The sequence below is a fragment of the Aythya ferina genome (genome assembly GCF_964211825.1).
Source record: "Aythya ferina genome assembly, chromosome: 1".
Lineage (NCBI taxonomy): Eukaryota > Metazoa > Chordata > Aves > Anseriformes > Anatidae > Aythya > Aythya ferina.
This window is the reverse complement of record NC_140296.1, coordinates 67,195,858-67,220,152: the sequence shown is the minus strand read 5'-3', so window position 1 is coordinate 67,220,152 and position 24,295 is coordinate 67,195,858. Positions and strand designations below refer to the sequence as shown.

Here is a 24,295-nt window from a genome sequence, read left to right as displayed (position 1 = left end):
CGTGCTGTTCTTTTTGCCTGTCCGAATGCGTGCTCTGTGTCCTCCTCAAGCAGTGCCTTTGCTGCTTTTCGCAGGGTAGACCTAGGAGTTTTTGGGGAAGTTTTTCAACTTGGTTGCCTCTCTGTTCCTAATTGTCAGCATGGAATAACGGGAGGTTGGAGAGGTTTTCCAAAGACTGTGTGCAGGATAATCTAAGCATACAAGTCGTGAGTCACGCCTGCTGCCTTCCTTCCTTAACTAACTTGTGACGTTGCCCCCCGGTCTGCTTTCGTGCCATTTAGCTGGGGAGCAGGCTTCCAGGAACAGTCCCCCAAAAGGCACATCCATGCACGGAAAGTGTGTCAGCAGGAGCAGTGCATCGCTGTGCAATGCATGTCTTGGGTATTTAGCGGGGGAGGAGGTAAGCGAGCGGGTAGCATGCCTTTTGCATTTCATTTGCATAGCTCTTTGATAACACTAAGGCTTCTTGGGGATAAAAAGTAAAAAAAAAAAGCACGCTTAAACCAGCACATGACACTACTTGCCTTTGAACCTTTCCCAAACAACAACAACAACAAAAAATTACAGTAGCAACGTGTGCAGAGGAGGAAAGAGGCAAGAAGTAGGTGTGCTAACTGACATGGGGAGTGTGGGTAGGCCTGAAATTTCTAATGTTCTGCAGATCTTGGCGGTCGACCAAGGATTCCCCTTGTCCCCTCTGCTATTCACGATGCTGAAAGCCCACTGAGATGAGAAATAAACAGCATATTGCTATCAGACACGGCTGGGAATACGGTTAAGTAATGGATCCAGTGCAACATCCAGTTCAGTGTTGCAGGGTTGACGGGGAGAGCTGTGTTTCAAAACCCTCTGCGTGTAAATGAAAACCCTGTCATCCCGCAGGAGAAGAAGCAGGACGAGGTTTTGGGTCAGCAGGCTGGGCCCCATTGACTTGCTCAGCCCAGTTCTGTGTTTGCCCAACAGCCCACTTAAAAATAGAAGGGAGCAGCAGCTACAAAAATATCTTTGCATTCCTTCCTCGGGAGGATAACCAAGTGCTTCAGCATGAATAGATGCATGGCAAGAGGGAAGGGACAGGGGAGGGCGTGTAAGAAACAGCAAGCCATTTGGAAATTCTGCTTAGGGAACTTCTTAACATGGCCTAACCACGGGGGATGCTCTTATCTGGGGGGGTGGTGGCCGGGCTCAGCTGCTGGGCACCCTGTGTGTGGGGTCGGGGTGCCCTGGGACACCCTGGGGGGACACGGCTCCACATAGCACTAAGGCAGGGGCATCATTGGGCATGAAAAATGTCCTGCTGGAGGGACAGACAGCGCTGAGATGCTGCATGGACGTGGCCTTGATGCCTGCTGTGTTCACACGGTGCCTGGGGAGGTGGCTCGAGTACATTTTTACCCCCAGAGATGGAGTCCTGCGGGCTTCTCCCAGCAGTTCCTTCAACATATTCAACCACTTCTATATTTATTATTATTTTTAAGGTGGAGAAAGCTTTCCAAAGCGAAAGCCAGCCAGGAATATCGGACTATCAGTCTCCAAAGCAGGAGCCCTTGGCTGGTTTATGTTGCAAGAGAAATTGCAGCGGCGGGCGGAGAGTTTGACAAGTCTGTTCCTGAGCAGGGCGGCGAGGCAGATAAACAAACAAACACCAGCTCCGCTCCTGCTTACGTGTTGTGCCCGTGCCGTTTGCTTTTTCCCCCTTTTTCTCCTTGGAAAAACGGTTTTAATAAAAAGAATGTGACTTGGAAATGTCCTTCTCCTTCTCCCATATAAATCAGTTTGTCCCGCTGCACCCCCCAGTCGTGTCGTAGATGCTTATAGGAGCGCTCCATACGTTACGACGAAAGGGTATTCGGAGCAATTTTTAACGATAATTCGGAACTGACCGGGGTTTAAATTTGGCCTGAGATCCCGAGAAGCCCACGTTTCCCACAGTCCGCAATTCCCCTGCCTTCCAGTCCCTCAGGAGGCTGCTGGAGGAGCTTTTCCCCTCCCCACCACAGAGGCAGTGAAATGAAACGCCAGCGCTGGTCCCAGCTCCCTGCGCTTCGATAGCAGGCGGCCGAGGCACCGGCAGGACCCCAAGCAGCTTTTTCTTCCAATACAGAAGCTTTTTTAGACTGGAGAAGCTTTTCTATACTGGGGGGCCGGCAGGGCTGCTGTGCATTACTCATGGCCGTGGGCCGCTCTCGCGGGGAGGAATGTTGTCTCGAGGAGAAGCTGCGAGGCTGAGCCCTGGGAAAACTCAGGCTCCTCGCTGGAAATAGCCGGCCCAGCAGTAGTTTGAGGGTTTAAAGTGATAAATAAAGCAATTTTTCTTCTTTCTGAGCTTTTTTTTTTTTTTTTTCCCCTCTGAGATGTCCTTGTTCCTCTCTTATCTTCAGCGTGTTCTGCTTGTTCCTCAAACCGCGCTTCCCGGCGTCCTTGGACCTTTTAATTCCCTCCCCAGAGCCACAGAGAATAAGGGCAGAGCCGAGAGAGGAGGCATCTTTCCACCTCGGTCGAAGGCATTTTCCCCTCCTCCTTTGGCAGGAGGGTGAGCCTCGAGGAGACCACCGCAGCCTTTTGCCATTAGGCAGAGGTCCAGGTGAGATGTTGGAGTTGCATCTCCCCAGGGCTCGCCGAAAGGCTCCAGAATTAGTAGGGTCGAGGTGAGGTCGATCTTGGCCATCGCGCACACATGTTACGACCCTAATTTAGTTTCAAAATCCAGCCTAGCTTGAGACCAAACTGTAAAAAGAAAGGCGTGCAATAAAGAGACTGTAGAGAGCAGGCAGAAGCCCGAGTACAGTAATTTATTTATAGAAAGCACGTGGATCGGGTAATGGGGGGAGAGTGCAGCGCAGCAAGAGTCCTAAAAGGAGCTGGGAGCAGAGATTTCTGTGGGATTTCACCCAAGCTCTGGGTGATGCAGCAGCAGCAGCACTGGGCATTGCCTCTCTGGGGGGCACCGTGATGTGGGAAGGAGCCAAAATCTCTCCGGAGAGACTCGTGGTTTGGGGTGCTCTGCTTGTGGGGTGCCAGTCTTGAATAAAGCAAAGAGGTTTAGAAGTCGGTCCAAGGAAAAAGATACCGATAACATCCATCAGCTATAGGGGATGCTGATTTGGGGAAGAGCTGAGGTTTGGGAAGGATTTAGGGAGGTCAGGCTGTGTGTCCTGGGGCAGGCTGCCTTCTCCCAGCCCCGTGGTTTGCCCTGTGCCAGCTCAGGCTCTGGCTCTGCTCTGACTGCCGAGCAAACCAAGTTTTGCTCTTCCCCGCCCCACAGTTTGCTTTTTCTGTGCTAACTTTCTGCCATTTTCGTGATCTAAATCAGCTTCTCATATGACCTGCGGCGTGCCAGAGTGCGTTTGGCGCTCAGGGGAGAAGTCTGCGACAGGAGGATGGAGGGAGGCAGGGGAAGGGGACGAGCTCCCCGCTGCAGTAGCTGGGATCTATTAATTCAGCTCAAGCTGTACCGAGAAACCCTACCCTTATGGTGCTGTAGCCGAAGGGAGAGGTTGTCTTCATCGGGAGGAGACAGGCAAAGAGGGCTGCTACGGGTCTGATGCACCACTTGAGGAAACACCACCCATTTTCCCCTTTTTTTAAAGGCTAAATCCAGGAGAATCCTTTTTCAGCCACCCAGGATATTTGCATTTGTCCAGTTCCCAGACACTGATGCGTAGAAATGAAATCTGTGGCACGTGGAGGATAACTGGTGGTGTGTTAATAAATGATCACTGCTATGAGCTCTGCTAAAGTAGATGGAAGAGAAGCTGCAAATGTGACCTGTCTGTGCTTAATCTCCGCGATCACCCCTTTAATGTGGGAAAAAATGGGTTTTAAGACTGCTGTAAGAATGTTTCAAAAAGAAATTATTTTTTTTTAGCTGTGTGGAGTATTTGTTGTTGAAGCGTCAGAAGGGAAGGGTCCCTCAGTTGGGGCAAACCCAGCAGCTGGAGCTCTCGTCCGAATATTTTGCTCCGTGTGCGTTGCAGGGATGGGTGAAACACTGGGTGCTGACGCTTCTCTCTCTCTTCTCCAGGGTCGACATGTCAAGACGGGTCAGCTGGCAGCCATCAAAGTCATGGACGTTACTGAGGTGAGTAGAGAAGCATCCTGCTTTATTAGTAACGAGGCTGCCATGTGGCTTACAGCGGGGTGGCATTGACGGGCACGGTCCTGGCGTGTGGATGCTTGCTCGCTGCTTGCAGGGCCTGGCCTCTCCAGCCCATCTGCCCCTTGTGGGATTTTTGCTTGTGTGCTGGGGCCTCTGGCCTGCACAAAGGGCCTCAGCTGGGCCCAGGACACACCAGCACATGTAGCACTCCAGAACTGCTCAGAAAAAAGGCAGATTCCCTGCTTCCCACTTTATTTTCTTTCAAACACCTTGCTTCTGCCTTACTAAGGAGGAAGGTGAGGAGGCTGCTCGAGGGAGAGGCCGGTAGTTTCCCCGGTGCGTGTGCAGCCTGAGAAGGGTGTGCGTTTATTCAAAGGAAATGGGTCCAATAAAGTTCCCAGAAGCCCGAAAGCAGAAACATCTGCAGGAACGATGAGCAGATTGCTGGCAGAACTCAGCAGTGTAAAGTAGTAGTTGTAGCTGACCCAGGGGGATTTACTGTGGAGCTTTAGATGAGAAAGACGGGAAATTAACCCAGCCAGAGAAATAGAAAATATATGCCCATACTTGAAGCCTCGTAGTTTGTGCTGCTCAGAAAGCAAACAGCTTAAATTAAGTCTTCAAAACAGCTCAGAAAAGCTGGAGTTTTCCCCGTTGGTTCCAGTTCTGTTTTATAGGGTTGCATCCCCAATTAACGCAGCAGCTTCAGCTTTAAAATCGAAGGAGATCCCCTCGTGGGATATCTGTAGCTCCTGGCTGGTGTTGCGGTGCCGTGGAGACATTGTGCGTCTCCAAACCCAGCGCCTTCCCTTTCTAAGCTCCTCCATCTTCTCCAGGCCTTAGGGGAAAAATTATGTTAATGTGCATGCATTGCACAGGGCAGGGGGTCTTTGGCAAGCTGCTCATGTTAAGCAGAAAATCCTACGAGGATATTGCTGCAAAATGTTTTCTGTGCTGCTGGCGTGTGCAGGGGCCTCGGTGAGTGAAAATGGGCTTGGAGACAAGCTGCGGGGCGAGTGGCCGAGGTGCAAGAGGCGACCAGGGAGGAAAACAAGGAGGTGGGGGTAGGTTAACTGGTAGGACTCGAGTCCTATCTCCCAATCTCCCTGTGATCGATGGGTGCTGTGAGGGCCGAGCCCTAACCTGAGCCGCTGTGTCTGCCAAGAGCCGGGCGTCCTGGCTGCGTTAGATGGGCTGATAAGAAGCAACCTCCAGCTGCAGGTTTCCAAAGGCAGCCCTCACGAAGAGGCCGCGCTCTCTTGCAGCAGATAACGTGTGGACAGAGCAGGGAAGAAGGAAGGTGCATTGACACGAAGCGAAAGCTCTTTGCACAGCAGACGTTGCCACTCGTGCAGCATTCGAAGCACGGCGCAGGCTCCTTCCGCAGCGTTGAGCTGGGCTGCGCTGCACGCGCCCCTCTGTTTCCAATAGCCCGGGTTAATCACAACCAGTTGTGATGGAGGGGTTGCGCAGCACAAGGAAAACAATTGAAAAACGCTGCGCGTGGTGTGGCTGAGCTCATGGTTTGAAACTCTCTGCAGTTCGCTGGCCGGTTTTGCAAGCTGTGTGTTGGCAGCGTCTAGCTCCTATCTCACGGGCTCAGGGCTTTTTTAGGGGATGAGGGCAGTCAGAGGGGAGGAGTCGGGAGATGTCAGCCCCACGCAGCTTAAAAAGTGTCGTCGTTCCTACCAGCGGAGCTCATGTGGTTTTGGTTCAAAGTAACGAGCCTGACGAGGCCAAAAGCGTGGTGTAAATTCTTCCAAGTCGCTCTAAGCCAGCCCCACTCCTTAACACCAGGCACGGACGGCACAGTTGTGTGTACCACTTCCCTGGTGGCAGATGAGAGAGGGCTCAGGGACAGCTCCAATTGATGTTGCTGCCAAAGAAGGCCTCACGGTCAAGCCGTGGCTTGGTTTCCTCAGGGGATGCCTCCCTGAGCATCTCCTGCTGCTGGCAGGCAACGTTTAAAGCAGCTCTATCATCCTTGTAGCTCACGGCAACTTACAGGGATGGTAGGAGGAGAGGATTTGGGACAGAGCGGTGCGGCGGATGCTATCTGATTGTTTTGTCTCACCTGCGCGGAGAACACACAAGACTTGCTTTCTTTTCAGTTACCTCTGATCCAGTGCTCGCTTTGCCAAGCGCTTAAAAAATTAGAAAGCCTAATGTGTTGGCACGCTGCAGGGGCACGCCCCAGGTTTTCAGTTTTCGAGGCCCAATTCTGCAATTCCTGCGTTGCTCAGGATCACCCAGGTTACATCAGCTCTGGGCTGCGAAGCTTTGATTCCTCCAAACGGGAGGAATGTCCAAGTCGAAGCAAAGGCTTCCCTTGAAAAGTTTTGGTTGGCACGAAGAAAATGAGGTAGCGTAACCTCCAACTAGCAACGTTGGAAGAAACATTACAGCTCAAACCCAACGCGGCGCTTTGGAAGCGCTCTTCATCCGTCCCAGCTTTTCTTGTGGTTTGCTCTTCAGCTTTTAATTTCGAGAAGAATGGTGGTAAGGATGAGAAAAGAGGAGGTGGGCTGAAGATATCAGCTCCATCTTTGAATATATTACGACTAGTCAGCGCTGCTGCCTGGAACGACGCGGGGTGTCAGCGTGCAGCTTGGCCGTTTCTTCCACTTCTCTCCAAACAAATCAAGGAAAGCTCTGTAAGGTCATGTAGATCTCAAGAGATCCACACACCTATAGATCCAGCCATAAAAGATGGGGAAGATTTAAAGCCCTACAAGCCTTCTTCCTGCATGGCATGCATGTAGGTCGTGTTTTCGCTTTCCGAGGGTGAAGCTGGAGCACGCGGAGGGGTGAAAAAATGTCACTGGAGCACGGAGCAAATAACAACAAAACAGCAGCGTTCATCAATCACGAGCTGCTCTGTCGCCGGAGCGAGCTCAATGGCCTTAAAAGGGGAACACCACGAGCTATCAGCATATACACACTTTGGGAAGGATTCTCCCAAATGCACATCTGGAGGCTGCCTCCCGGGCTGCGCGCGTGCGCTGGGGGAGGCCTCGTTCGAGAGATTCCTGCAGTCTGGCTTCAATCTTCCTATGGAAGTGTCTCTGCTCCTTATGGGGCACTGTTTTGGAAGAGTCTGCCTTGAGTCAGTGCTGACCCCTTTCCCAAAAGGCTCTCGGTGACCGTGCTGCTGGATCTCCACGAGCTGCCTGCTGCACGCTGCTGTGCGCGCTGCGGGATGCCAAGCGAGCCGTGACTGATGCTATCAGCTGCAACACGAGTATGCTGTGAGATTTGGCAGCCGCCCTTCGCTTAGAAGAATCCATTTTCTTGTGAAGCAAAAAAAAAACAACAAAAAAAACACAACACAAAACCAACATTTAAAACCTTCGCGAAGCTTACTTGGCAGATTGGCGCGCATCTGAGCTTGGTAACTTGCCTCACGCCCCGAACACACGGCTCGGCTTTCTTTAACTCTTCGGGAGGCTTTCTGTGCAGCTGGGCCGTTGTGTCCGCTGTCAGCCCTGTGTTCCATGTCCAGAGGTGCTTTTCTGCTTGGAAATCCTTGGTAGCTGATTTTGAGGGGAAAAAAACCACAACCTCTGCTTCTCTGTTTGTTGTAACCCTGCTGCTGCCGCTTCTTCCTCCTACCTCTTCCCACACACGCTCTTGGCATCCTCCGGGAGAGTTTTCCGCGTGCCTTCTTAATAGCAGCATCTCTCAGCTCCTGTGCCCAGCGTTTCCTGGCTTGTCCAGTCTAGTCGGGGTAAAATTATGCCAAATAAACAACCGGGCGCTGTGTCCCGCTGGTTTGTGAAGGAGGCTGCATCGCTCCTAGAGCTTGCCCATCTTGCCCTTTCCATAGGCAGAAAAATGACCAACCCCAACCCAAAAGCTCCGGGCCTGCACAGAAACCCGGCACATCTCCTGCACCTCGGCAGGGAAGGTGACCGGGATTATTCACTGCAGCCTGCTGGTGGAGGAGGCAAGTCGTTGGGTGCCTGTATCTGATGGTCCATATGGTGTTATAAACCCTGGCAGCGTAAATGATCTTACCCGGTGCCCGTAAAGCATCCCGACAGCGGTCTGCAGAAAGACTGCAGCTGCGTAAAGATGAAAGAAAGAAGAAAAAAACAAAAATAATAGCCATCAAAAGTTTACCCTCTTACATGTTTTTTTTTTTTAATGAAAAAAACAAAAGATGGTCGATGGATCTTGATCTTTGTCTCACCTGAAAACCCAGATGGTTCCCATGGGGAGGGCTAGCACCCTGCTTGCTTGTCCCCCAGGCGTGAGGTGCGGCTGTGCAATATCTCCTGAAGCTGATTGAACTCTGGTTTCTTCTAGGAATTAAGTTGAAAAAAAAATAAAAAAAAAACCTGCTGGGAACTTACCATTACAGAGCTAAGCAGAACGATCCCTTGAGCTGTAATACCTGGTCTGGGAGAGGGTTGAGAAGAGCTGAGGCTTACAGCCAGTGGGGCAGTCTTTTTGGAGCTGCAGGGAATATTTTTGGACCCGACCCAAGAAACTTTCCTGGAGCATTGCTGGCACCGCTTTGCGCAAAGGGCAAACTTTTAAACCGTGTTCATCCAAGTCCTGGGGTGGTTGGCGAGGCTGTCAGGCTGGAGGAGCTTGCTGGGGAAAGGGAGGACGTCAGGCTTGGTGCTGCTGCGAGAGGGAGGCTGAGTGGGGAGCTCCACGCGTGGTTAGAGGTGGGGCAGAAAGCCCTGGCTGGTGGTGGATCGCTGTGTTACGGAGGTGCAAAGAAAGCTCTGCAGTCTCTGCCTTCTCGTCTCCCCCTGCTTATGCCAGGTCTGAAAGGCTTCATCCTGTCTAGCAGGAAACGATTTCATCCTGCCCCCTAAATTTACATCGCACGAATGACCTAACTGAAGTCATGGCCTTACCAAGGGGACTTGGCCATGACTCCAAGATCCTTGGAGAAGGATCTCCTTGTTTCAGGGAGGCAGCTTTAAAATGTGGCCTGCCTGGCTGTAGGAGAACCAGGTAGCACCTTGCTGTAGCACAGATCGATGGTGGTCAGGATGCTCTCCTTAGCTGAAGCCTGCCACTGAGCGTGTGGTTACCCACCTGGAGCGCAACACAAAATGCTGTGGAGGCTGCAGCTGACTTCCAGTGGCAGACGGGTGGGAGCACAGGTATGTGCTAAGGCTTTCTGCACGTCCTGAGCTCTTTGGACAAGTCTGGGCTTCTTCCTTAAAAACTCCTCTCCTTTGGTCTGACGCTGCCACTGCCCTGACGCGCTTGGGAGCAAAGGGTGAGTCGTCTGGGTGGGCTGCAGAGGTTGTGCCATCCTTTTAGTCAGCAGGCCAGGTGCTTCAAGGCCAGCTTTCGGGGACTGTCCATCGATCCAAGGGGCCAGTACTCATGCATTTAACAGGAAGGCCGTGCATCTTTTCCCCCGTGGTACCTGCAGCCATCTGGAGACCCGCTGTTAGCATTGCCAGGGGAGCCCCTGACTGAAACGTGACTTCCATGTGCTTGGAAGGGGCTCGCATCCGTACGAGGAAAACCCAGAACCCGATACCAGCCATGGGGAAGGATCACTGGTAGTATGGGACGGTTTCCCAGCCACGATATTTGACCTACAGGTCAGCCCTGCACTGACACGAACGTGAGCAGCAGCCCGCTCGAGTCCCGCTGCAGGAGGCGGCCTCGACGCTGGCGTTTTGGCGCTGCCTTTGCTTGCGAGAGCTGCCTGGGGAGACTCAGCTTGTGACGGGAAGCAGAAATGTTTGGTGTGCAGATAACAGCAAAAAGCAGGGGGCTGCGCTTTGTATACTTTGTCAGGCACACGGCGCAGCTCCATTTACCCCCGGTGAATCAGGCGCGTTGTCTGCTCCGGGGAAACAAGGCAGCGCTGTCAATACACGGCGGGAACATGCGTGCTCTTGTCAGTCTGGACAGGAAAAAAAAACACACAGCGAGGCTTGTGACAGAGCACTCGGCTTTAACTTTTGCAAGGATCTGGGCTGCAGCCGGGCTCTGTGGCAGGTTCCTCCCTCCTGCACTGGCGGGCGGGAGAGCACAGGGCCAGCCCGAGCTCCTGCCTCTCAGGGGCACGCTTCAAAGTTTGGCTTTCGGATCAAAGAGCCGAGAATTAATTTGGTGTTTATGTTAAAGGGGAGATATCTGCTCCAAACGTAATCTTTCTCGACTGTGTTTAATTGTAGTTTCATAAACCCCACCTGCCCGGGGGCTCCTCCTGTTGCTCCTGTGACATTCCCCAGTTTTATCTCGACTTCCTAAGGAAATGAAGCTTCTCGGCGATAGCGCCTGTGCCTCCTGCCTTCTTCTCCACCAAACGCCGTCTGGATCCGCTGGCCGGCTTCGGCCGAGCCTAATGAGGGAGAAATTCCAAAGATATGAAGCCCTGACAAGCTATGGGAAAATTGGCAGGCAGCGCGGGGAGGAGAGAGGCTGGGATTTACAGCCTCGCTGCTGGGGATGGCGGGCAGACCGTGGCCACTGTCCATTATCAGCCGGCTGGCCACTGGTCTCTAGTAAATCAGGAGCAGGAGGTAGATAACTTTCTTTTTCTTTTCGCCTTTAAAGAGAAAGTTTCGGTGCTTGGCTTTCCAGCGAGCGCTGCAGCTAGGCTTGGAAGCGTTTAAAAATCTCCCTCTGCTTCTGTCTTTAGTTTATGGGTCTGCAAATCGTGTGGTTATCCTGTGCCATCCCCCCCTTTCAGTTCTGCTCCATTTTTAACGTGTATATAAACATAAAATGGCAGTGTCGTGCTCTGATGTTTAATGAGAGAGAAATGTTTGCTCGGAGTCCCTCGACAGCGCTCCTTTTGTGAGTGATTGCGCGGGGAGTCGTTGGCTAAAATACGGTCTTAAGACAAAAAGAAACAGCTCCTAAACCTCGAGCTGGTGGCAGAAAGTGTTAATGTGCAAGGACGTGGGAGCTCGTTGCACTCCGAGCTGACTTGTGAGCACGATTAACACCCTGCTTGTGCCTGAGAGGGAGGCATTTCCTCCCCTGGCGCCCAAGGCCTTCAGGATGCCTTTCTCTCTGCCAAGTGGCGAGGTCAGTCCCAGAAACGAACTTTAATATATTTTTTTTTCGTGTTGGTGGCTGTATGAGGTGTTTCTCCCGCATCTTCCACCGCAGCTCTTTCTTCCTGAACTGAGCTTTAGCGTTTGCTCCTCGCTTCACACGAGCTGGTAAGAACTGCGTGGAAATCCCCGCGTCAACGCAGCAGCCCCCGTGCCTTCAGATAACTGCTCCTGGCCTGGCAAAGCGCCTTGGATGTGCCTGCGAGAGCAAGGCAGGGGAGTGGGTGTGATTCCTGAAAATGGCTTTCTCCTGCGGAATGCTTTACCAAATGGAAATTTAATTGGGAAAACAGACCACAGGCAAAAGGGAGGGCAGGCAGCCCGGCTGCTGGCTGCTTGCTCGGCTCCCCCTGCACTAACCTGTCCTCCCGGCCGACCGCGGCTGCAGGCAGCGAGGCTTTGGTGATTCACTGCTTTGGAAACTGTGATGCACAGGCAGCACCAGTACGGAGGGTTTGATTTGCCTCCTGCATATTTTACCCCCGTCGCTTTTTCTCCAGCGTTGACTTGGGTTTCCTCTCTTCTAGTCTGCGGGAGAAACCCGTTTTTATCTCCGTTAGCCGTTTGCACTCTGAATTTTTCATTCTTTTAACCTCTCTGACACGTGGAAGCGATTTGTTTCAATGTAAAGGCTTTATGAAGCCTTGAGTCCATTACAAAACGGTTGAGTTGTGCTGACCTGTATGGATCTTAGAGGGCTACATCGTCGGAGAAGTCTCCACTCCAGTTCAAGCCCCTGAGGGTAAAGCTGGTTCCTCACTCAGAGCTGCTGCTGCTGCTCCTCGGTTCTGGTTAAAACCATCGGGGAGGTGTCCCCGGCCTTGATTTCCAACACAAATTGCTAGCACGCTGCCGTTCGCACTGTTCTTGTGAAAATGGAGGAATCAGCATCTAAATTGCAAACTCATTCCCCAGCCCGTGCACACAAACCTAAACAAACAAACACCCCGGTAAGTTCATGAAGGGATTTCTCCTGCTCGCAGGGAAGACAGGAGGAAGAGTTTGTTTTCTAAGAAAAGCGTGGCTTTCATGCAGCCCCAGGGTGGCTGAGGCTGGTAGGGATCCCTGGAGGTCACCCAGTCCGACCCCCTGCTCGAGCCACCTACAGCTGGCTGCTCAGGACCCCACTACAGCCATGGGGCCACGTGGGAGCCCCTACCTGCACAGCGATGGCTTTGTGATGACCAGGAGGCAAGCTGGCCGTGATGCCTTCTCCAGGACCTGCTTGCATCCTCCTCAGCCACCTGGGATGGTCGCTGAGGGTTTGTTCCTCGTGCTCCACACCTGTGGGCTTAGGAGCGAAGAGCCAAGCCCTTCTGCAGGGCTCCCCCCTGCTCCGCTCCTTCCCACTGTGCAGCAGGCTATTTTTAGTCGGCTTGCTCGCCTCAGAAATTACTTCACTTCTTGTTCTGGACCATTTCCATAATGTACATTGCGATGCTGAATTCCAGCGTGCGGGATAAAGTCAGAGCAGGGAGCCCTGCCCTGTGTAGTGCCATTCCTAAGGCACTGGGTATTGTTCTGGCTTCCCCCAGATATTACTTAGGTCCCACTTAAGTCACGGGTTTCTTTGAGGGCAACGTGGTCCTGAGGTGCAGCAGGCTGTGCTGTGGGAAGCAGTGCTCAGCATACGATGCATCTAACGATTCGCTGCTCTGAGATGGGAAAAACAACCCCCCCGGTTGTGTTACAGTCTAATGTTGTGCAGCTGGTTGATAAAGCAGAAGGATATAAATCCCTGGGTTTAGGAACAGCATCACACGGTCACACGGAAAGACCTGACACTGCCGCAAGCCCTGAGGCTGGGCTGGATCTGGAGGGGGGCTAGCACTCGCTGCCATTTAATCGTTTTTCTTAGAAAATAAACTGAAGATGCATTTTTTTCTGCAGGTCTTCTCTGCAACTCAATAATACGTGGGGATGAGCATGGCTGTAGAAACTCAAGAGTGTTCAGGAGCTGTATAGGAGACAGCAGAGATTGTGCCAATTGCTAAGGCACAATAAAGCAAAGTGTCACTTGAGATTGAAAAAAATAATCATGGCAGTATCAAGCCTACATTTTTGCGAGTTTTCTACATTTTTTTCCATGTCTTAGTTACCAGCCACTCATGATGGATGGCTGCCTCTTTGGTATTGGAGGTCTAGCGCATAACCAGTCACAAAATCCCCATCTACCACTTGCTCAAATAGCTACTCCGAACATAGCCATGTCCAAATCCTTGGCTAAATTTTCTCCTTGTTGTGCCGGGTGCCTGTGGGACTGCTGTGCTCTGGGCCATCACTAGAGGGCTTCCGAGGGAGGAACTGATTTGCCTGATGTCAGGAGCCAGAAGTTTCTTCTGGAGGCTCATAGGCAGCAGCACAGCGCTGACCTCCGAGCTAATGCTCGTAGCAGCTTCCTGGTGTTGAGTGGTGTTGAGTGTTTTTCCATCTTCCATTCAGAGAAACTTGTTTCATCATTAGTTTTTCCCTTTTGATCCTTGTTTTTTATCATCTTTACAGCATGAGTGGTAAAATAGGGCCTTACCTGGCCCTGTGGGAGCCTACCTATGGGGAGGGTAACAGCAGAGGAACAGCTTTGCCGTGTCCTACACCTCCCCAAAGGGAAGAAGACACGTCACAGGGGTGGTCAGTGTGGCACGTGCTCACCCCAAAGGCCAGCACCACAGAAATGTGCTGTACACAGGTGGTGAAAACTGGCTTGCCACTGGTGCCTTGCTGTCCGTGCTGCAGCCAGGTACAGCTGCTGGTGAAAAGCATCCGGTATCGAACCAAAGGGATGAGGGAATAAGGGCTGTGTTGTATGAGAGACAACCTTAGCTGGGTGTCTCGCTTTGAAGATGTTTGCCAGTAAGTTGGAGAGTTGCCCTCAGCCGAGCCTGCCTTCAGTGCGGAAGTTTTATAGGTCATGAAAAGAGGCAACGTCCCTTTTTCCACAGCGCCCGGCTTTTATTGAAGCCGTACACATGCGCTGTCGTCATTTCTCGTGCCTCGGATCTGAGGCTTAGCGTTCGCCCAAAGAGAGTTCCGAATTTCTTCGATTTCTCTCCACGGCATGTGAGCCTTGGAGCACACGATGGCTGCGACTGAAAGCCAAATGCTGGCTGTGCGCTCCTCATCGCTCTGGCAGAAACTTTCCGAATCTTGCAGGCTGCAGATGGAGCTGATCTGGGGACAGAGCTTTGCAAATGAGAAAAGCAAAACGAAAACCAAAGCGCCCACAACCTTTAAACTCCACTTCCTAAGATGAGACGTTTGGCTGACTTTCTAACAGGCTCCCTGCTCGGCCTTTCCCTGTTCTGCACCTCTGCCCCTCGCTCTGCTGAAGGCTTTTCTGAGCGGGGTGCCAGTTGTTAGCAAACTGGGAAAGGCAAAGCTTCACCAAGTTCACCAAGGCTTTCTGTGAGGCTTTCCCTTTCGACTGGGCTTTGGGGTTTCTGCTCCAGCCTGTTGTGGGGACAGCGCTTCGGGGAACCGCAGGAGAGGAGCCTCCAGCCGTGCCGGGCTTTGTTTGGATGCCTGTAGTCTGGCAGAAGCTGACCTCCCCGACACATGGTCTTTCACTTAGCTGCCTTTCTCCGGCGATTGCAGGGCTCTGACTGCTGTGTGTGGGATTTCTTCTTCTTCCGCTACGCTTAGTGAGGCTTCCAAACCGACCGGCGGCTCCGCTCCTTGGTGGCGGAGCTGGAGCTGGCACGGTTGCTGTGCTCTGTCCCCTTTGTGCATGGCTTCATTGTCAGGCAGCTCCGCTCTGAGCAAATCCGCTGCCTTAAAGCACATCCTCCTGGATTTCGAAGCTCTGCACACCAGCCAGGTTTCCTCGTTCAGATGTAAATGGGCCCCCCCTCCCCGCCCCCAGCTCTTTGGCTGGGCTAATTGCTCTTTGTTCGCCCTCAAATCAGTGCGATTGAGGCAAGATTTTTCAGCCTGTCACTTCGTCATGTTACGGGACCAGCATAGTAAAAAGTTGTAATATCTGTTCGGGTGAGTGCCCCGAGCGTAGAATTACAGTCCTTTTCCTGCGTATGAATCATCTTCCCAGGAGACCCTGTGGTGATAGCGTTACTTTTGTTTTAAAGGAAAAGTCCCTGAGAAGGAGGCTCTTTATTTATTCAGACAAGAGAGGCCGTCTGTTGGGTTTTGTGTCTTTTTTTTATATAAATATGCAACTTCTGAATTCATCCTGGAGTAAGGCGCTGCTCCAGACACTAGCCGTGAGTGTGGCTCCCATGCAGATGCCCTCAGGCTTGGCACAGGAGACGTCGTGGCCACTGGAGGCTGAGGACGCTGAAACGTCAGCCTTTCCGAGGGAGGTCACATCGTTCCTGCACAGGAGGATTTCAGCAGAACACGTTACTTTGCAGCCAAGCTGCTGAGTGTCACTTTTCAGCAGTGGCAATGAGGAGGAGGACCAAGCTGGTGTGACTTCGTCTGAAGGCTGCGAGTGCTGGAAAACGAGGGCGTGAAGCAGCCCGCCTGGGAAGCAGCTCTGCTGGGACGGGGGCTGTTGTCCTTCAACTCCAGCCATGCAGCTTTCCTCTGTAAGCTGGGGCTGCCAGGGTCTCAGCTCAAGAGCGAGCCTTGTGCTGGGATCAAGGATGTTTGTTTTTAAACAGGGAGAGAGATGCCATAGCGGCTCTGCTTTTTGAGGTGAAATACTGTTTAATAACCACAAGCCTGTTTGCAGCCCAGCAGCAGAAACAAACCTGCACTGTAATATTATGGCCATTTATGTTTGCTCCAGTCCTATTTTCTTGGCTGTTAATCATGGTCTCTTTGTCACCTGCCTGGCTAAGGGTAAACATCTGGGGGGTAATATTTTCTGCCAGCATTTATTGCTTTTATTCATCCCAGTGGAGCTAGAAGGAGTTTTCTTCTCAGGCAGGTAAATAATCAACCGGCTATCAGCAGCTTCCTTGCTCGAGAGGGGGAGGAAGGGAGAGAGGGGGCCGTGACGCCCCGTCTGATAGATGGCCACGAGCATCTCGTGGCTCTGTTCATTGTCAATTCACTCCCGCAGCACCGCTCAGCTGTGAGGTTTCCAGGCGTGCTTGGCAGCCCCGACGACAAAAACATCTGCTCCAGGAATATAGTTCCCTTCTGCTGGCAGCTGCACGAAAATGATTTTTGGACGTCGTGGCGCGGTGCCAACCACACTTACTCGTACACTGCAGTGCACGGCCCTTACAGCGCTTTGGCAGCGCGGAGCGGTTTTAAACGCCGTGCGTAAGTCAGCATGGACCTACCGGAGGAAATCCAAACCTCAGCGAGCCTTTTCATGAAGAGCTTTCTTATAGGGCGTGCACTGCCGTGGATGTACCTCCCTACCCTGCAGTCCCATCCCAATATGAAGGAGAAGCCTTTTGGTGGCAGCCCCTGTTGTCACCGGTCCTCTGGGAGGGTTTGGCACCAGCGTGAAAGGACACGTGCCCCTCACAGACGTCCCCAAATTCAATTCCTCCTGTTAGCAGTCGCCTTTATTCTCTGCTGATAGAGGTTGTCTGTCTCCTGTCTTGGTTCAGGAAGGACCTCCTGTGTGCTGAGGGAAACATTCGCTGTGAATCGAGTCATTTGTGTGTCTGCTGGTAGATTTTAATTTGAGTGATTGGAGCTAATAATTACCCAGTCATCATCATCATCTTGTCAGTCAGATATAATTGTTCTGTAATGGATTTCCTTTTTGAAAAAAAAAAAAAAAGCTGTGTTTTTGAGGGCGAATTTGTTTTAGAGGCACAATCTAACGCACACATCCCATCGATGAGATCCCCCGCAGCCTCCTCCAGACTGAGCAGCCCTGGCTCTCTCAGCATGTCTCATAGGAGCTATGCTCCGGTCCCTTGATCATCTTGGTGGCCTCACGTTGGACTCTTGAGGCCCAGTCACCTATCTCCATGCTTTTATTGCTCTGTGTTCGCCAATCACCTCATCCCCTCACAGCCTTCCCCTCCCGGTGCTGACCCAGCCTTGCTGCAGGGCCTTTTTCACCGCTGTCGCCTCAGGCGGGTTTCCCAGCCTCCATTATCCCCTCACAGCCTCTTGGGGCCCCTCACACAGCTCCATTTTCTCCTGGCAGCTCTTCCTCTCCTCCTGTGAGGGGAAAAGCTGCTTGGCCAGGCCTGATCCTCGGCCCACCGCTGTCACTTGTCATGGCCGGCCCTGTCGCCATGTCGGGCAGAGGAGGAGGCCATGGGTTACCTGAGCGGTGACTAACGCCGGCCCGGGGGAGCTGAGGCGTTCAACCTTCGGGCAAAGATTACCCGAAAATTAAGACTTGCAAGGGCTTGCGCGTTCTCACCGTGTCATTCAAACCTGCTTGTAAGACACACGTACAGATCGGGCGATTCGTTTTAGCCCCGTGTAATTTACATATTTTGGCTGGCTCACAAAAGAAACCTTGTGTTGAATAAGTCGGCTCATGATCTCACACCAGTCCTTGCTTACAAGGGAGTTTTTTGGAGGCTGTACCCGTAGCCCCAAATTTGAAGTTTTCCTTTTGTGGATGTAAACCAGAGCCTATGTTAAAGGCGGCACGTACGACAGCCCTTATACGTGGGTATGAGCTCCCCATCTGGCGTGTGACGTTAGGTGTTTGGGGATGCGAGGCTGTCTATTAGATGGTGTTTTATCTGGCAGGTGTATCTCAGACAGACTTCTTCAAGAAAGAAGTGTTGAATCTTTTTCTTCATAGCACGGGCTCGGTGAAGTATTTCACGCCCTACAGCTGGCTTGGTGCGGTGCAAAGAAAACCCAGTAATTCTGCTTTTAGGGCTTTCCTCAGCGCTCGTTTTCGGACAAAATGCAGGGCTTTGTTAGTGCTGCACGCGGAGTTTTAAATATTTGGAAAGAAAAAACGCAGCCCTTGCAATATTTTAATGAGGAGGGTTCACTTAATTAAAGCCTGGAAGACTTGGGGAATGCGGATAGCTGAAGGATCAGCAACGTGCTATGAAGTTCTTCCACCGACCAGATGATTTGGTTTCAAAAGCCAGAGTCGATGATAAACCTTGAAATCTTCCAGCGCCTGTTAGCTGGCACTTAAGCAAATGGTTGCTGTTACTAATGGCCAAAGCCTGGGTTCATTTTGTCTGATTTTAGGCACTTGGTTGCTGTGCTGACGCTTGGGGCGCCGGGTACCCACAACGTAGGGCTGGGGGACTTGTCCATGTGCCTGACCTGGGACTTGTCCTAATGGTACTGGCAGGACTTTGTCTCCTGGAGGTCAGAGCTACTTGCTTTGTAGCTGCCACCTTCTTGCTGCTGGCAGTTGTGGGGGTGCTGGTTTGCACTCTCCCATCTTCTAAAATCCTTTCTTAAAGTACAATTGGTTTTGGAGTACCATCACCTGTCTGCTCCCCCCGTTTCGAAGATCTGTGTGTTTTCTTCTGGCCTAAATATTACTTACTGAGTAGTACTGAGCCCTTCGTGGCTGTCATGCGTGTGATGGAGCTTCTGAATTTCTCCTCAGCTACTTCTCCAGCCCAATCTCTTTTTAATAAAGGATCTATGTGAGACAGCCCCGAGGAAGTGCCAAAGAGGGATTACTTTTCCTTGTTCTCCTTTGTTCTGCTCCTGTTTGGGTGTGCGTGGTGACAGCTTTTGGTTTCATGATTGAAAAAGGCTGGTGCTTTTGCTGTTTGGTTGGTTGTTTTTTGTTTGGTTGGTAGTTTTTTAAGACAAAATGAAAGAGGGGTTGTAAAAATCTCTCTTCCCCTTTCATCTCTAGACTTTGTTGGTCGGTTGGGTGTGAAGCAAAGGACTGTTCTGTAAGGAAATTTTGTGTTCATTTAATTACAGGTTATCATGACATATGTAATAGAAGAACATTCGTGTTAGGCCAAAACAGCCATTTTTAATGTATTTTACCTTCCCACCTTACATTTCTGTTCATATTGTTTTCTGATCAGTTTTGTACATAGAAAGCACGCTTCCAGTCGTTTAGCCTCTTGTTTTCTCTCCTCTCCCAGATGTTTGCCTTCTGCCCACGTTCCTGAAATTTTAGGCTTAGTTTCTAACCAGAACTTTAATTTCTTGTTGAGTCTCTTTGGCTGCATCAAATCCATAGGATGTGGGCACCTTTAACAGGTCCAAGCTGTGGCCCAGCAGCATCTGGACTGCGCACCCAGGGAAGGATGTGTGTGTCTGTCCCCTTTGGGAAGGAGATCTGCCATCCAGGTCCTGGGGGGACAGAAGGGGGAACAAGGGATGTTCCTCCCTTGGTTGCCTCCTGTGTCCTGGGGTTTTACTGGGGCAGGTCAGCAGCGGTGCCTTTATCCGGTGACCAGCGAAAGCAGCGGGGGCACTTCGGGCAAGAAAGGCAATATTGTTGTCACCGTCACTGGCAGGGGAGGTGGCTCGGGAGAGACAACAGGCAAGTATTGTCTTCACGTGGGTTTTGGCTCCTTCCCGTGTGCACGTGATCCCCTCTTGTGTGCCTGCACAATGCTGCTTCACAGGCTCCTTCAGGCAGTGCCGGGGCCCTCCCAAAAAGCTCCCTGTCCCTTGTGCTTCTTTGTCCAGCGTACTTTATCATTGTTTTATCGCTGCAGCCTCAGCAGTGGCACCACCCCAAGCGATTTGGCTCATTTTCTCCCTTGTTGGGTGCTGAGCCAAGGGGATACAAAGTGCCCTCTGTCTGGCGTGGGGGGGGAGGTGTGTTTTTAACCTGCTTGAGGAAATCTTGTGACCGAAGGTACCCAAACGTGGTCATAAGTACAGGCCTGTTTTCCCAGACTGTTCTCACAAAAGTAAGATTTTTTTCACTCTTGAGAAAGCATCCCTAGGTGTCTTTTGCTCCCATGAAGCTCTCAGTGACAAGATGAGCTCCAGGAGGCTTGTAACCACCAAAAACCACAAAGGGCTTTCTCTGCATGGGCTGCGCACAGGGACAAAGGGCAAAGTCGAGAGGCACCCTCACAGCGTGCCTCAAGCATTTCCCAAGCACAAACAGCCTGCAGGTGTTTGGAGAAGCACACGTTGAGGATGGACTTGAAGGGTGGTGAAGAAAATGAAGGTGCCATTTCCATGGTGGGAAGAGTGAGGGGTTCATGGAAGAAGGCCCTTGCACGTCCCGTGGGACAGGCACAGTGAACACTGGGGGTGAAAAGGTAACGGAGGAAGGAGACAGAAGGGAAATGAACTCGCACGAGGTCTTTAGCTTGAGGGTAACAAAGCTCAAAGGCTCTGTAAAACACTCCGGGACAGACGGGTTGTAGTAACAGAGTTGGAGGCTCTTGTAAGTTAGGATTTAGGAGGCACTGCATATGGACTTGTTAAATGTTTACTGCACGCCTTGATTAAAGTCTCCATTTGAACAGCTCCGGCTTTCCCTCCCAAGAAGCCTGTGCTCGGTGCTTTTTGAGGAACGATTTTGTATCCCATTCCCTGTTCTGACACCGCAGCGGCCTTGGGAAGGATTACTTTTCTCAGCACCACAAACCCTTCTGCTTCGTATGAACTTCCTACCTCGGCAGGGCCTTGCCCAGCGTTGGGGATCTCTGTTTTACTGTGGTTAAGGCTCCTCGCAGAACTGCAATCTCCTGCCCGGCTTGAAGGCAGCGCCAGAGCTCCTGGGTGAAACACCGCGCTGTGTGCAGCACTGCTTGCCAAAACGTCCCCCCCCGTGTGTGAGAACTGTATTAAGGAGTGTATATAGTGCCGATCCCAGCGCCAGGAAAGGTCACCTATTGTGCTAGGCGCTATTCAGGCTCTCCCTGCTCTGGACGGATCCTGCTTCGGATGGACACAAGCCAGGCCTGGGGTGTGGGGAAGGAGGGAGAGGGGAGGATGTGACACCCAAGGAGAAGGGTGATTTGCACAAGTTGGTGTCGGGAATTATCCGGGGAGGTTTTTGTTTGCGTTCGGTGCCCCTTAGGACATTTTTTTTGGACACAAGAGCAGGGAAAGGAAGGAGGAAGGAAAATAAACTGGGTTTCTCGTGGGCCTCTCCTGTTATTTTTTGTTTTATTTTTTGAGCTTGCACCTCATGGGGGAAGATGGTGAAAGAGAGGACCTCTGGTGCCTCCGAAGGCAAAACACTTTCCTCTCCACCATCCTGGGAGCGGTGGCTTAGCGCTCCCTGCCTTCACCCCTCACAGTAGGGTTCCACTACAGGGGAGCATTGTTAAAACACTCACTAATAACTTAAAATCACGGCGTGGCCTCTGGAACAGGAGAGCTGAGCTGTTTGGCTGCCTCATTTCTTGAGTCAAAAAGGAAGGTTACTGAGGGAACCCATTTGTATGGCACTGCAAACCGGTATAGGGCAGCATGTAAACCACCTGGGAGGGTAGATAAGTTTGCTTGTACCTTCGTCATAAAAGCTTTTTTGCTTTAACCTTGCTTGGCCACCACAGACACGCTCTGGGATGAGGAAATCCACTCTGAGCCCCCTTGGCTCACGTGCGTCCCGTGAAAGTATGGCTTGCTGCAGGAACTGCCAGCCAGCAGCCGTGCTGCCACAAACCAGGGAAGTGTAAAACCCTTGCACCAGCCCAGACAAAGAGGGTTTCAATGGGAGTTTGTATCCGCAGATAATGGCTTCGAGTGGTAATTGATGCCAGCTGCGTAAAATCCCCGGGAAGGGCTCGCCAGCTGCCTCCCTCCTCCAAAGGAAAAAAAAAGGCTGCACTTTTGTATCCCTTCAGGAGAGCGCCCGTCCCTCTCCCCAGTCAGTTTTAATTCTTCCCTTTGTGATCCCGGTGCCTCCAGGGGGCTATGTCAGCCTGCCTTGGAGGGAGGAGGTGAGGGAGCTTCCTTCCCCGCGTCCCTAAATAAAATCCCAAAGCACTTTGGGGGCTGAGGGTGCCGCCAGGCTGCGGGCGCACGTGTCCGCCAGGAGGGCCATGTGGAAGCGCTCTTATCCGGTGCGATTTTGGGGCGGGAGGCATCTCGCCCTAATGCAAGACATCTGCGGGGCTGGGGGCTGCATCCTCACTGGTGACCTCACCCTCCTTTTGTGCCCCGAGGGGAGAAGCCAACCCCGGCAGGGCAGGGCAAAACCACTCCTGAATCTGCAACACGACAATTTTGCTCTTTTTATTTTATTTTTTTGCTCTTTTTTTTTTTTCCCCCCTTCCCCAAAAGATCCTGTCTGAGCATTGTCATTCTGGCTGTTGCCGTAACAGATAAGCAGGAGCAACCTTTAGGACATCCTGCCCATTGTATGGTCAGGGCTATTGTGTTCATGTGCCGAGGGTAGGAAATAATTTTCGTCTGAAGAGTCGGTACCAAACAGCAGATTAATCCCATTACAGATAGCAATCTGCCAGGGAGCAAGTCCCAAACTATTCAGTTCAGCAGAGCTCCCTTTGCAGTTTTTTGCCGAAATCCAAAGCTCAGCCTGGTAGTTTCTCGTGCGGGCACGTGCACTTCTACTACTCCTTCATCTTTTTTCCTTTTTGTTTGCATATGGACTAAAAACAAACACCACACAGCAGCACCGACAGCAAGAAGCAGCTGAGGAAGCCCCGAGTAGCTTTTGGCTCACGGAGCTGTGCTCGCAGTGGTGCACACCTCGTCGTGGGGCAGCTGATTGCTGCCCTGCTGCAGATTGCGAGGAAGTTTGCGGCCGAAAATGTTCCCGTGCAATCAGCTTTGACATTACGGGGTAATCAAAACACTCCCTGGGGACCAGGGGGCGCAGCTTCTTCCTGAACACGTTTGTCCCCTGGGGCTGCAAGGCTGCGTAAATGGGCAAATGAGCTCTTTTTTTTAACTGAGTTGTGCTAAAGGAGGGCTCCCGCTGCCCTTAGGTGAGCTAAGAGAGACGACCTCCCTTCACCTGAGCTGCTCTCTGCTGCTTGGCACTTCGCAGAGGAGGAGGAGCGGGGGGGAAATCCTTCCTCTGCCTTTGTGTTGCGGCATCCTGTTTACCAGTCGGGCTCCCGGCCCTCTTTTCCTGATGCACTTGCTCTTCCTCCGCCGAGCCGGAGGGAGGAGGAGGAGGAAACCCGTGCACGAGGCAAACGCCTTGTCGGTGCGGGGAGGGGGGCTCCTGCTCTCCACCTCTGCTTTCCTGCTGTGGGCTCCTGCCCTTCCCCACCAGTGGCATTGAAATAGGACGGGTTGAAATCTTCAAAGTTAAAGGAAAAAAAATGAGGAAGATGGCAATAATACTCCTCTATCAGGCTTGCAGAAGTACAGGTCTGTTTCAGCCCATCTCCAGAAACAGGATTTTGTTGGCATGAACCAGAGATGTGCTTACTGAGCATGATGCTTTTATAAATTAAACTTCTTAAAACTACTTGTGTTAAAGAGGAAGTAAGTCACGTACATGTTGTATTAAACACATTTTTTTTTGTTTTTTTCCAAAGGATGAAGAAGAAGAAATCAAACTGGAGATTAATATGCTAAAGAAGTATTCTCATCACAGAAATATTGCAACTTATTATGGTGCTTTCATTAAGAAAAGTCCTCCAGGACACGATGACCAGCTATGGGTAAGCAAATATTTCTCAAGCACGTTCATTAGCCTTTCCCTTTCGGATATCATTTGAGGATGACAGAAACAGCATTAGGCAAAGACAAACTAATAGAATTTGGTGCTTGCTGGAACAGATAGAGAGCTGAATCACATAGGCTAACGTGGTGGCTGAACCAAGATTTGCTATTAGCAATGGATTTGCTCTTTAAGTAACTTTTTTCCCCATTTCCCAGATGGATGGTAACATGTTTCATGGGAACAACACAGAGGAGCTGAGCAGTAAGAGTGCGTGGCTGTAAAAATAAAGCTGCACTTGAAAATTTTACCCATTATGTTTCTTATCCCATCTTGCCTATACCCCGCAGAGGACTGAAGTTTGGGTTTGAAATGGCAGAGTATAGACTCCAGTGCGTGTCCTTGTGTCCAATAAATAAGTGGGAATTATGGAATACGACGTGTTGCAATGGTGTGGTCAGCTTGATTCCTTCAGCATTGGATGTGCTCTTACTCCTGTTACTGCTAATGCATTTTGCATAGCTGAGCAAATCCAGATTCCCAGTATTAAATTACAGTGATTAAATCAGTCCTTGAAAATGTGGTAACTAATGTGAGACATATTCCATATACGTCTGACACGCATTGGAGACATTTGTCTTGGAGCCACTTCCCAGGCAGAGAGGTAAAATAAATGATACTTTGTGCTTCGGGAGGGTTTCCCAGATCAGTGCT

The 24,295-nt window shown here is 51.4% G+C and overlaps 1 protein-coding gene and 1 long non-coding RNA gene across 2 annotated transcripts in view; both read left to right on the top strand.

Moving 5' to 3' along the window:
- The window catches only part of MAP4K4 (mitogen-activated protein kinase kinase kinase kinase 4), a 136,390-nt gene that overhangs the window by 56,421 nt on the left and 55,674 nt on the right, over positions 1-24,295 (top strand). Inside the window, 2 exon segments of the mRNA XM_084526747.1 lie at positions 4,025-4,081; positions 23,457-23,582. Coding sequence (XP_084382873.1) covers positions 4,025-4,081; positions 23,457-23,582 — 183 coding nt within the window.
- Positions 694-1,746, top strand: LOC311440260. The gene is made up of 2 exons (XR_014695286.1): positions 694-774; positions 1,479-1,746. It is a non-coding gene; the product is annotated as an uncharacterized lncRNA (long non-coding RNA).